Below are 13,349 nucleotides of genomic sequence, written 5' to 3' on the forward strand. Positions count from 1 at the left end.
AGATTATCTAGCCCCCCCCACCCCAGTTCAGGATATTAAGGGGTTCTGATTTTAAAAGGGGGGTTGATGGGGTGAGATCTAATGACCTAACACATAGTGTGTTGCTCTCCTCTCCCCTCTTTCTTCACCTCAAGTCCTGCCAACATGGCTCTGAATCTGCCAACACTGAGTTGGCAGGGAGGGGGCCGGGGAGCAGCTGTGTGGCCAGGCCCGGGAGGGGAACGCGGCAGAGGGCAGGAGATGGACAGGAAGGAGGCAGCCAGGTGAGAACCTCAGGTCCCTGGGGGTCGTGAGGCCAAGGACTATTCCTGCCCTGATCCTGCCTCTTTCCTCCTCCTCCTGCCTGAGGGGTGGGGATCTCCTCTGTGGAAAAATACCCAGCTGGGCGAGCCCCAGAGAGAGGGAGGAGGCAAGGGGGAGTGAGACTCAAGACAGATTCCTTTTCCCTCTCGTGACTGGTGTTGACTGGGCTGGGTTCTGGGAAAGCGTTAGATTGCATCAGACAGAGCCTCCAGGGCTGGAACCAGGAGGCAGGCCAGGGAGGAGGCCTGGCCTTATAAGTTGGGGCCAGAAGACTTGGCGGTGTCAGGAAACCAGACACAAACAAAGTTTTAGAGAGGAGAGACAGGGAGAGTGAGGCAGACAGGATGGCCACCTTCCCTCCGGCAGCCAGCTCTTCCCGGCAGCTCCCAGGCCCAGAGGATGAAGACCCCTGCCTGGATGAATATGACCTCTACAGCCTGGCCCACTCCTACCTGGGTAAGACCTGGCTCTGCCACCTTTCTGGTCCTTCCACTTCTGATCCCCACCCCCACAAGTGACTGGAATCCCCCCCAAGGAGGACCCCTCAGTGGACTTCTCCCTTCTTGGACTCCTCACTTTCTTTATGTCATGTTCCCTTGACCTTTCAAGTCGCCTTCTTCCAGCCCCTTGTCCACCCGGTGTGTCCTGGTCAGTCCTGGGACCCTACACTCACCTGGAGACCACCCAGAGCCCCTCATTCCTAGAGGAGGATACAGGGACCATGACTGATGCAAGACTGCCTTGCCGCACCCCACCCCCCACCCCCCAGCCTCCCTGCTCCACATCGGCTCTTTCCGCCTTGCACTCCCGGCCTCCTGCCCCTGGCCACCTCACCTCAGACTCTGCCTGGCTTCCCAGGAGCGGGAGGCCGGAAAGGTCGCACCAAGAGAGAAGCTGCTGCCAACACCAACCGCCACAGCCCTGGTGGGCACGAGAGGAAGCTGGTGACCAAGCTCCGGAACACAGAGCAGAAAAAGCGAGGGGCACGGCCCTGAGGCAGACCTGGAGGTGAGGAGTCAGGGCCCCGGGCTTGAAGGAGTCCGTGTGCCTTGAAAGGACAGATCTGAAGGTGCTTGGTTTGGGGCATAGAGGGGATACGTGGTCTCGCCATAGAATGAAGTGAGACATGCATTTGACTCTGAGATTCCTAGTGAAAGGGGGAACAGACCCTGTCCAAGTGGAGCAAAATTTGGTTTACAGATAGAGGGGAGCTGAGGCCCAGAGAGGGTGGGGTCCTTCCTTGGTGTCACAGAGCAAGAGACCACAAGAGGTAGAATTAGCACCCAGGCCTCTGTCCCTTTCACACCTGCTTTCCTTCATCAGATGAGGCTGGAACCCGGACACCACACCTCGATGGCGACAGGACAGCAGTGCAATCAGGACCACAGAGGAATCGGCTTGGGGGAGAGAAGGGCAGCAGGACCCAGGCCTATTGCCCCCACCCCACCCCCAGGACTTACCCTGCCTGACTAAGGCTCCGAAGGGCCACCAAGGAAGCATCCCCCTCCCAGAAAAAGGGCAAGATGGGGAGCAAGAGGCAGAGATTGGAGAGGCAGAGTCGGAAAAGTACCCCCAAAATGAGAAAGAGGGGAAGGAAACAAGCTTTCCAGGGTGGCAGCAACAATAAACAAAAAACAGCAACTACAGCTTGTGTGTTTTCGTCCTCTCTTCTGTGTTTTCGTTTGCACACATTTCTGCCCATTTGTGTCTGCAGGTGCATGCACCAATAAAAGCATTTTTTGTTAGTGTTTGCATTTGATTATGTACCTGCAAGGGGGGTTCCTGACTGTGTGGGCGTGGCACAGGTAGAGGTGAGCATGGTGTGCTGTTTGTATGTTTGTGTTTTGATGTGTAGATTTCTGCCATCCTGATAGGGTGCAGGGAAATTTCCCATTTCTTTGTAATCCTGCTCATGAAGCAATCCCCCTCTTTTTTGTTGATTATATTTATCCACATAAAACCACCTTTTGAAGTAAATGTTATTTATTGGTGCCATTGGCAGACTTAAAACATGAAGGGACTCAGCCCAAGTTACTCAAGGTTCGAATTCAAAGATGCTTATTGTCCTCAAGTAGGTGGTGGGTCCCTTGCCCCGGAGGCTGCCAGGACAGCTCATTTGGGAGGCCAGCTTGGGAGGGAGATTCTTAGTGTGAATCAGTTTGAGAAGCATGTGGGACCAGTAGGAGGTGTGATTGGAACAAACAGGATTCACTGATTGAGAAAACAATTTACTAAAAAGAAATACTCAAGCAATACTCTCTCACATAAGAGTCCCAAAGTAAACACCCCTGGACTAAAATGACAACTCCACTGTATTGGGTTCCAGCTACTTTTAGCTGCTCATTCTGCCCCCTCAAAACATGGCTTCCTCTTTAACATTCAAGACAGCCATTACGTCTGCACCTCAGCCTGTGCAAAGAGGGCAGGAAGGGACAAAGGAGCCACACCCATTCATTTGTGAGGCCGAACCTAAAAGCAGGACATATGACACCTACTCAGAATTTAGTCACATGGCCACACCCAATTACAGGAGAGGCTAGGAGATGCAGAATTTAGCTCCTTAGGCATCAGTTAGCCCAGATTTGTGGGGATTGGGGTTTTATTATTAACGGAAACAGAGCAGAGTGGCTGCTGGAAAAAAACAGCAAGAAACATTTTTCACAGTCTCAACATAGGTGGGGGAGAAACTCCCTAGTTCTGGCCCTGGGCTGGGCCTTTTCTGTTATTTCCTGCCCTTCCTTATAAACCCAAGACTGTGAAACTGGAGCCAAATGTTCTCCAGGCCCAAGATCATGGACAGAAGAATGGGACACCCGTAGGAGGAGTCAGAGATGCACAGTGGATCACCAAGGAGTAAACCTTTGGGCTGCTTTACCATCACCCCCTCCCCCGTGTCCAGCCCAATAACAACCACAGACTCTCACTGGGAAGGGCATTAAAAGGCATCGAGTCCAAACCCACCCCATCCTGGGGTCACCCCTGCTAGTGTGAATACCACTAGGGATAGAGATCTTGCTGCCTTTGAGTTGCCTGATTGCAGACTCTTCATCTGTTCCTGAACAAGATTTGCTTTTTCTGGTACTTTCTATCAGAGATGTCTTTAATCCCACCCATCTGGCAAGGTTTATTTCAAATGCCTCCTTCTCTTCAAAGTCTTCCTCCCAGTTGCCCTACACTCACGCCTCCCCCAACCCCAGTCCGGGCCCATGTAGCAAGCCTACATCCAGAACTTCAGTGATCTTGTCATAGTTTCTGCAGATTGCCCCATGAACCTCATGACAGTTATTGATTTATTCATGTTTAATGGATGTCCACTGTATTACCAGAGCCTGGTCTAAGGCATGGGTGGCAAGGAGGGACAAATGGAACCCTGGTTTGTTTGGAATCAAACCTTAGCATAACTGTCAGCTCTTGAAATCAGGAGGCAAATGGCAGAAGCAGCACTGGGCAGTGAACTGTCCACCCAGCATGGATCTGGCACGTCAGCTTCTGGTAATCAAGGCAGTGGCTCCCTTGTATTGAGTTACTACTCAGTGACATGTGTCTTACAGGTGGTAAGTTACAGGCATAAATAGGCATTACTTTAATTCTGACTGTCACCCAATAAGCACACCATTACTAACCCCATTTTACAGACCAGAAAACCGAGGCTCAGACAAATTCAGTAATTTGTCCAAAGTCACACAGCTGCAATCAGTAGGAGCTTTGGGGTTTTGAACGTGGGATTTTGAACTTGGGTGGATCTGGCTTTGGATGCCCAGGTTTTTCCCTTTTTATTTATTTTGCATAGAAGAGGTGGGTATAGGCCAGAGGTGGATGAGAGGATTCCACCAGAAATAGAGTGGGGAGAAGAAAAGGTGGATTTACTGAAATATACTACTTAGGGGAACAGCAGGCAAGACAGGAGAGGTCAGCTGCGCCATATATGGGTCAGCTCCCTGGCCAGGGATCTAACTCAGGCCACAGCGGTGATAGTGCTGAGATTTAACCCCTAGGCTACCAGGGAGGCCCGACTTTCGCCTTTTTTACCACACAACTGAAGAGAATCATGTACTGATAATGAGGGAAGTTTCTGGTCCATTACTCCTTCAAAGCCTCAGTTTCCTCACCTGTCAAATGGTGAGACACCTCTCTCCTACATGTACTTCTAAAGAAAAAACAAAGGTGAGAAAGTGCTGTGTCCCTAGCTGGATGTGGCCACTCTGGTGTTGTGGGTCCTTTGACACTCCCAGGTGGTCCCACACTCCACCCCCGCTCCTGGCTGACTGGCCTTCCCTGACCTGGTCCTTCCTTGGGGCAGCCTCTGCCTGGGGAGTCTTCAGGGCCTGTTCCTGGAATCTGATGCTTCTCGGAATGAGAGAATGTTTGGATCTGAAAGGACCCCTTTGCAGAGGGGAAATCAAGGCCTGGGATGGAGGGGGTCAGGTCTGGCTTACACTCACAAGGAGGACGAGGGAGTCAGTTGGGGCACCCCCAGAACCTGTTCTCTCACCACCCCCTCTTAACTCCCTTTCTTTTTTATCTCCTGATTGCACGTATTATCTGTTTCCCCAATTTCTTGGGTTCCTCCTGAGAAGTGGAGAAATGACCCGACTCTCTGTCCCCTCAGGGCTTACGGAAATTTCCCTGTCAGGTTGCCTCAGTTCAAAGGACTCCTCATGCATGCAGAGAATTGGGAAACGCTCTCTGGGGCTTCACAAACACCATGGTCCCCTTCTGCCCACTCCCTTCTAAAAGGTGTATATTTTTAAATTTCAGAGTCACCCAACAGACATTCAACCAGCGCTCCTTCCAGACGTTTCTGGTAACAGCCAGAGCACGGAGCTGCCAGGGCCGCTGTTCTGCCTCAGGGTTTCCCCAGCTCTGTCCTTCACGCAGGGCTTGATGATGTCTGTCCTCTGAGCACTGGGGCGTTGCCATTATTTACTCAGCATTTAAAAAATTACCACCTTGCCTTTTTTACTCAAATGCATAAAAAAAGAAACTAGTAGCCACCAAAAATGGAAACCCACCATCGTTTGTCATAATCAGAAGATAACTGCAAAAAGAAACACTTGACTATGGCCCTCTGTTAGGCTTCACACCACCACCGCTGGCCTCGGGGGCTGAGTCCTCGGGGTCACAGCCAGACGCTGCCTTGCCATTGCTTGGCAGTCAAGAGGGAAGGCCTCCTTGTGCCACCAGGAGAAAAGAAAATACCCGTAGCTGACGGCCACCCCCAGAGATTCTGTTTTCGTTGCTCTAGGGGAGAGTAGGGCCCTAGGACGTTGAAAGTGATTCTAATGTGCAGGGAATTATGGGGACCAGTGAGAAGTGCTGTCTCTGATTGCAGTGACCAGAGCTCCCATGGCAGGAGCTCCCACCCCACGTCTCTTGACGCGGGCCCATCAGATGTGGCACAGGACTGTCCCCACCTTTTGGGAGGCCCCATGGGTCTGCCTTGACTAATGGAGAATGCTGGAGGAAATCCAAGAGGGCGCCCATAGAGAAATGACATGGCAAAGCCACATGTTGTTGGGGTTCCAGGCTTTAGCTGAGCTGAAGTCCGAGCTGGAAGTCATCTCAACCGCTGGAAGTGTAAGTGATTCCCGTCCCAGATGTCAGATCAGCCCAGCAGCTGAGTCCTCCCAGATGAGGCATGACATTGGGAAAGAGGTCAGCCATCTTCAATTCCCAACCTGCAGAATCCAGAGGCAAAATAAAATGGGTGTTTCACACAGCTGTATTTGGGAATGGTTGGTTACACAACCTTGGTGACAGAAACAGCCTTTGAGTCCCCCAAGCCTATGTCCAGATCCTGTCTGCAAAGTTGGCTGTGGCCTGGGACAGATTATTGTTTAATCCTGCATCTTTATTTCCTCTGCCATAAATAGGTGTTAAAGTTTACCCCCACCTTCTGGACTAGATATAAGAACACAAGGAAACTGTATTTTTTCAAGCACTTACCAGGGTATTTGATGCTGAAAAAGACCTTGAGGAGGCATTAGATTGAGGATACTAGCTCTGAATGCAGACTTTGGGGTTCAAGTCCCAGCTCTCTCACTCATCTGTGTGACTGTGGGTCAGTTACCTGAACTTTCTGTGCCCCAGTTTCCCCAGGTATAAAATAGCAATACCAGTAACATTCAGGTTGAGGGTGTTGCTGTGTTTGAGTTGGTATAAAACATAAGGCGAACGCCTTTGGAGTGCTTGATGAAAACAATAGCACATAGGCCTGGCGAGGCTGTGCAGGAAATCAAGCCCACTATTATTTACATAACTTGATATTTCCTGCCCCTTTTTTTCCCTGGTGTTAGGTACTAATGGAGACAGTTTATGGCATTTCTCTTCTCTTCCCTAAGTTGCTCAAGAGCAGAGCTGGAAAGAGGCACGGGATCCTCTTAACCTCTGCATTCCCTTGGTGCCCTGGTATCTGCCAAGATGGGCCCCCTTTCTATCTGTTCCTTACTGTCAAACCACACAACCTCTACTCTTAGCCTGTGTGATCTGGACCACGTCCCACAGCCTCCACCTCACACTGGGGTACAGAGGCACCACTGGGGTCTGTCCACCTGGCAGAGGGGTACAATCCCTTCTGCCCTCAGATCTTGCAAAACTATTCAGAATGAGTTGGGCTTGAGAGCCATTTCTCCTGGACACATCATTTGTTTTTTGTCCAAATTGCCTCCTTCCTTGCTTGACAAGGGAGTATTTTAAAGCTTGCCCCCTACATCTGATGTGCTCTTACATCGTCTTGACTCTTGATATCCCTGACTCTCCTTGAGTCCCCAAAGCTTGTTAAACTAAAAATGAAACTGCACAGACATCCTTTCACCATAGCGATGAAAACCACATGGACCTCACTGATTAAACAGGAATGGGGTGGGCGTGAATGGGAATATGGGGAAACTCCACTTGGTCTGTATATAAAAATATTATTCAGTCACAGTGATTATTATCATCACACCAAGTATTTACTAAAACTCTTTAGGAGGAAAAAGACCTGGGTCATAAGTTCATCGCCTATCACAGGGGAGCCAGGAATAGGGCAGATGTGCTGACACCTAGACCCAGGCTTTCCAGATAGTTCTGTGGTCTTGCAGGGAACTCCAGAGAGGGCAAGTAAAGGAGGGGCCCTCAGCAAGAGCCTCTAAGACCCTGAATCTCTGTGCAAGCAGCCAACCTTGATGTAGGCGATTCTTTCCTGGGGCCAGACCCAGAACCCAGGTCTTCTCTGTCACCTGTAAGAATTTCTGCTTCTTTGTAAAACAAGATATTCTCTTTTTTTAAAGATTTGTTTTTATTTATTTATGCATACAAGAACTGGGGTGTAGGCCAGAGGCGGGAGGGTGGTGAGAGGATTCACCAGAGACAGAGTGGGGAGCAGAACAGGCAGATCTACTGAAATACACTGCTGAGGGGAGCAGCAGGCAAGACAGGAGAGGTCTGTTGCACCATGTGAGTCAGCTTCCTGGCCGGGGATTGAACTCGTGCTCCAGTGGCTGTGGATAGCTTCATAGGTTGCATCTTAACCCCTAGCGCCACCAGGGAGGCCCTCAGAAGTGCGGGGGGTGAGAGGATTCACCAGAGACAGAGTGGGGAACAGAATACGCAGATTGACTGAAATACACTGCTGAGGGGAGCAGCGGGTGAGACAAGAGAGGTCTGCTGTGCCATGTGGGTAGCTCCCTTGCTGGGGATCAAATAGGCTGAAGCAGTGATAGCATGAGAGTGCTGAGACTTAGCTCCTGTGTTACCAGAGAGGCCCCAAAACAAAGTATTCTTAGCTTTTTTTAATTACAAAAGCATTTACTGCTGTGGAATCAGAAGATTTTCCAATTCTGGCCAAATACTTCAGTTAAAAATTTGAAGTTCGTTTGTCATCACTTGATAAAATGCTCACTCCCCCCTTTGCAACCTTACCCTTTCTTTTCTGGGGAGTTGGTTTGGAGAATTTTTGTTTTCTCTTTTTGTTAATGTATTGAGAAAATAACCATTTATTCTTTCAATGAAAGTTTATTGAGTCAGAGAATATTTTTAAAAGCTGTGGATGTGGCAGTAAGTGGGTTCTTCCCTCATGGAGCTTCCTTACATTCTAGTGGGGACAAACAATTCCGAATAAACAAGTTAGCGAGGCCTGTGAAATTTGGTTAAGGAAAGTCTCATCCAGAGGTGGCATTTAAGCAGAGGCCAGAAGGAAGTGAGGGAGTGATTCACGCTGAAATTCTTGTTTCCTTAAGACCACTTAGTGCTATCTGACCTGCTGTATATGTTACTTATTCACTGTCTGGGGAGAGGGGTGGTGACCACTCTGACTGAGGAACCTCAGGCAATGAGAAGGACTGAGTGACCGCAGGCTGAGATCCAGGTTGGAGTGGGCCATGGAGACCAGGCCAGAGTCTAAAGTGTCCTCCTCTGCTGTCTCCCCATTCAGGTGCTGCTGCTAGGTCCCTACCCCAGGGCTTTCCTGCTGCCACCATCCTTCCTAACCTGAGTCCCCACAGTCCATCTAACACAGCCCATGTTCTTGAACATGGCGGCCCAGGACCTCAGCCACCTGCTCCCAGCGTGCATGCCTTCTGGCTTCTCTCCTCAGGGCTGCACCTGGCCTAGGGAGGACACCGTCCAGGTTCATGAATGATTGTGTCAGAGACAGTCTTGCTTCACACCCTCCTTTCTGCTGGGGACCTGTAGGGTAAGTAAATGATACCCGGCTTTTCTGCCCTCCTGCCGTCACGATTGATGATGGATCCCTGCGGTCCTGAGTGCAGGCCTGATGGCGGGCACCTGGAGTAGGGTGTGGGCATATGTAGATGGGATTCACCTGGGCTAGGACTGGGCTTATAAGGGCAGTGTCACGGGGATGCCAGCGGAAGAGCAGAACCATGAGAGCAGCAGAGAACAAGTCCACCAGAGAACAAGGCCACCAGAGAATGCTGGAGAGCCCAGGTAGAGTGAAGACTTGCTGGGGGCTGGGAGGCCTGCCTACCCTGTACCTGGTAAATCTCAATAAAAGCCTGAAAAGCCATGGAGGGCTCCAGGACTCTCTCCTCCTTTACCCGTCTGCTCGGATCATAGAAATCCTGCTCTGTCTCTTCTTGCCACTACAGGATATTTCTCCTCTAACTTCCACCTGTCAGAATTTCATTGACTCCGCAGTGGCCCTCTCCTGAGCGAGGACTTTATACTCCACAGTTTCCCCTCCTCAACAGATTGGAAGCTCGCAATAACCTCATCAGCGAAATAGAGTCATCATTCCCTTTTCACAGATACAGGAACTGAGTCTCAAAAGGAAAACGATGTGCTAGGAGTTACACAGCTGTTTCAAGGTGAGGCCAGAGCTGAAGGCCCTAGGCCAGGTTTGCTCAGAGACCCTCTCGCCAGAGTTGTCCTCGGTTCCCCACAGGAAGCACTCTGTCCACGGCCTCTGCTCCTCTGCTGCTCTCTGGACGAGCTTAAAGCTATGCCCACATCTGCTTTCCCTTTGAGTGACAACGAAGTTGGGGTGGGAGGGTGTCGGTATCATCTTGCTGCTTCCATTTGAGCTGGGCCTGCTCTGTGTCAGGTGGACAATTGTATTCTGTGGCTCATGGAAGCCCTCAGCAGGGCCTTGAGGGCCTGACCAACCAGCTCTGGGAAGTGTTCCCAATCACTGGGCCAGTTTTCCCATAACATCTATCACCTGTTCAGGTGAGAGTGTCAGGATGGGGATCAAGGAGGCGGAGCAGGAAGCCTGATATAGCTCTGACCTCTGACCTCCCTCCTGCCTCCATCCACCTCTTTGGTGCTGAGGACTTGCTGATGTTTGCTAAGAAGGCCTGGAATGCCTCACCTACTCTGAACAGGTGAGCAATTCCAGACTGGGAGGAATGGCCATGACTCCCGGGGGAATGTGTGGAGCTGGGGAGCAAGGACATTTCCTGAGTTCCATACTCTGGTTTGCCCCTTTCATCATGTCTCTTCTCTGCATCTTCTGACTTCCAGGCAACCAGACAAGAGCCTCAGCACCGGGGACACGCAGAGGCCCGGCTGCGGACTGTGGGGTGGCAGGCAGGGCAGTGAATGCGGAAGGGGTGGGCTCTCCCCGAGAGAATCTGGCATCATTGGGCCTCAGGCCAACCTTCACTGCTGGGTCTGCTCTGTTTTCTGCTCCCTCGTCACTACTTTGTTCGCTCACTAGGGGCTGCACAGCCATTGATTTAGGGTGTGGAAACTCTCAAGCCAACGTACAGCATGGGACAACAGTTGATAACACTGACCGTACTAATGAAATTTCCTGAGAAATTAAACATTTCCACCAAAAACAAAAACTGAAAGGCAAGTATGTGAGGCCATGGATGTGCTAATTAACTCGAATCCTTTCACAGCGTGCACATATCAGATCATCACACGGGGCACTTTAAATATCTTACCATTCTGTCAGTTGTACCTCATTAAAGCCTGAGGAGTGGGGGCAGAGGAGAGAGGAGTGTGGTTGAAATGCCCTCTGCCCTAAGCTCTAACTGCAGTCTGTTCTACCCCTTACCCTTTTCCTCCAGCTCCCCTTCGGGCTCTCTCCGCCTGTAGATGACCACGCCTGCCTTTATAAATGACAACTCACATTTCCTGAGTGTTTTCTTGTGGGTCAGGCCTTGTCTACTATTTATATCTAAAAGACTCACCACAAGCCAGGTCCTGTTCTAAGCACTTTATAAACAATAGCCCATTGGGGCCTCTAATAGTCCTGTGAGCTTGTATCAGTTTTCTCATGTTATAGATAATGAAACCAAAACACAGAGATGTTAAGTGAGTTGCCTAAGATCACACAGCTCTTCAGTGGCCGCAGTGTCATCATCCCTGCAGTCTCACGGGGCTGCTGTGAGTAGTGTCCCCACCTGGTAGCTGAGTCAAGCGAGAGGGGTTCTGTGCCCTGTCCGAGGTCACAGGGGGACGTGTAGGAGCTGTGAGAGGAGTGTAGGTCTGTCTGATGCCCCAGTGGGGTCCTGACCCAGACACCCTGTATCCTCCTAAATTTACCTTCATGTCTAGGCTGATAGATGGGCCATGGGGAAACCGAAGCACAATGTTTGGGCATCTTGCTTAAGAGGGTACATGGGGAAAAAGGGCAGTGCAGAGCCGGGACTTGAACCGGGACTTTTCATGCCCAGGCTGGTGTTTTTCCTCTGCAGCCCTACCTCCTGGCTGCCAACTCTTCCTTCCTGGTACTCGGCAGACTGACAAACCCAGCCTCCCAACCTCTACTCCCACCCTGCAGAGCTCAACCTCGCTGCCCCTGCATTCGTGGGTCATTTACTTAGATCATCCAGTCATCAGCATCTCATCCATCAGAAACTGCCCCACCCCTTTCCCCTGGGGTCTCCCCAGGTGCCTGCCATGGCTGTGAAAATGTCCCCCTTAAAGGGAAAAAGGACCAACGGAGAGAAAACCCTTTCTTTTGCCAGGTTCTCCCTCCCAGTGTGGGCATCCCAGAGACACCACATTTAGGGGCAGCCCCCAAGGCAAATGGAGGGGGTTAGACACCCAAGTCGCTGGGGTGTTGCCATGGGCACATACTGCAGAATTAATCGTGGTGGACCCTAATCTGGGGGGGGTGAGGTACATGTGTACAACACAAGATCAGATTGGCCATCAGGGCCAGAACTCTGGGCTTCATTCACCTCCGCTCTCCTGGGAGGGGATGGAGTGTGCCAAGCCTCAGGGTCTCACTGCCTGCGTGCAGGGGACTCAGAGTGTGGCCTCCTTTCCTGCCTTCACCAAAACCCATCTTGGTTTCACTAAAAGTTTCAAGTCCTGGAGCTGACATCACGGAGCTCAGGGATTTCCCTCCCCAGCCGAGCTGAAAATGGTGGACTCAAGTTCCAGTCTTCATTCTGTCACTCATCGACTGTGTGACCTTGAATGAGACTTCCCCTCCCTGATTCCATCCTGATGTCACATCTGAAGTTTCTAACTTCTGCTTCCTGATCTCAGGATTCCCATGCAAGCTCATGGAGTGCCCCATGGTTAGAGACGTAATGGGCTGTGGAAAATAATCGAAAATTGATGGATGGCTCTTTTCCTCTTTTTTTTAATCATCTAGGTTTTAATTTCCCTACGTAATATAGCGGCAGTATATACTGCTGGGTTTTTCAATGAGGAAACTGAGGTCCAGGGCAGGTTTGTGACTCACCTGAGGTCACCAGAAGGACTAACTACACACCGGAGCACAGAAGCCAGGGTTCCTGGCTTCCTTTCCAGCACTTCTCACCCCTTACCACATCCCTTCCATTTCCTGTGGCCCCAGGCCCAACCTCAGCCCACCAACCAAGATCCACTTGCGGAAACAGGACCGGGCAAGCAGAGACTGGTCCAAGCCCATCCTCCAAGGACACAGAGGCTGGTGCTGCCCTCACTGACCATCTGGCATCTTGTCAAGAATCTGCTAAGCTCATCAACCCCGGGTCATGCCCAGCAGCCCAGGTACCCCTTTATATTCCTCTGCACCTGGGTGGGGCTCAGCTGGAGTGGAGAAGGCTGACTGTGAGACTTCAGGGTTAGGCTGGACCCAGGCTTGCTGCTCTACACAGGCAAATTCCAGCTCACTGGCCATGAGGAGCACCTAGACTGGGCACTTGTGGCAGAAGACGGGTTTGTTCAATGATTCACTAGGAACCTACTATCTTTAGCTACATCACTGAAACAAGAAGGCAAAAATTCCACCCTTGTGGGAGTCTAGTGCATGGGGACAGACAAAATAAATAGGGAAATGTTATTTATCTAAAACGCTATTCAGAAAAATAACGCAGGAAAGTAGACGGAGTTCAAGGGCAGTGTTGTGATTTGTGGTAGGGTGGACAGGAAAGACTCCATTTGCGAAGATGCTATTTGAGCAGAGAGCTTAAGGAGAGAGTGAGCTTTGCAGCTATCAGGAAGAAGAGTGTTCCAGGTGAAGGAACAGCCCGTGCAAAGGTCCTGAGGTAGGAGCATACCTGGCAGGTTCTAGGAGTAACGGGGCAGTATGGCGGGAGAGTTATCAGTGAAGATAGCGTGAGCAAGATAAACACAGGAGAAATGTCCATTGGAGAGAA

The 13,349-nt window shown here is 50.8% G+C and overlaps 1 protein-coding gene across 1 annotated transcript; it reads left to right on the top strand.

The window, feature by feature from the left end:
- Positions 1-392: 392 nt before the first annotated feature.
- Positions 393-2,059, top strand: NUPR1 (nuclear protein 1, transcriptional regulator). The gene is made up of 3 exons (XM_037504549.2): positions 393-759; positions 1,162-1,311; positions 1,627-2,059. Exons 1-2 carry the CDS (start codon positions 648-650, stop codon positions 1,296-1,298), a joined length of 249 nt encoding a protein of 82 aa, XP_037360446.1. The 5' UTR covers positions 393-647; the 3' UTR covers positions 1,299-1,311; positions 1,627-2,059.
- The last annotated feature ends 11,290 nt before the right edge of the window (positions 2,060-13,349 follow it).

The sequence above is a fragment of the Talpa occidentalis genome, unplaced genomic scaffold, assembly GCF_014898055.3.
Source record: "Talpa occidentalis isolate TD23 unplaced genomic scaffold, MPIMG_talOcc4v2.1 talOcc4.12, whole genome shotgun sequence".
Lineage (NCBI taxonomy): Eukaryota > Metazoa > Chordata > Mammalia > Eulipotyphla > Talpidae > Talpa > Talpa occidentalis.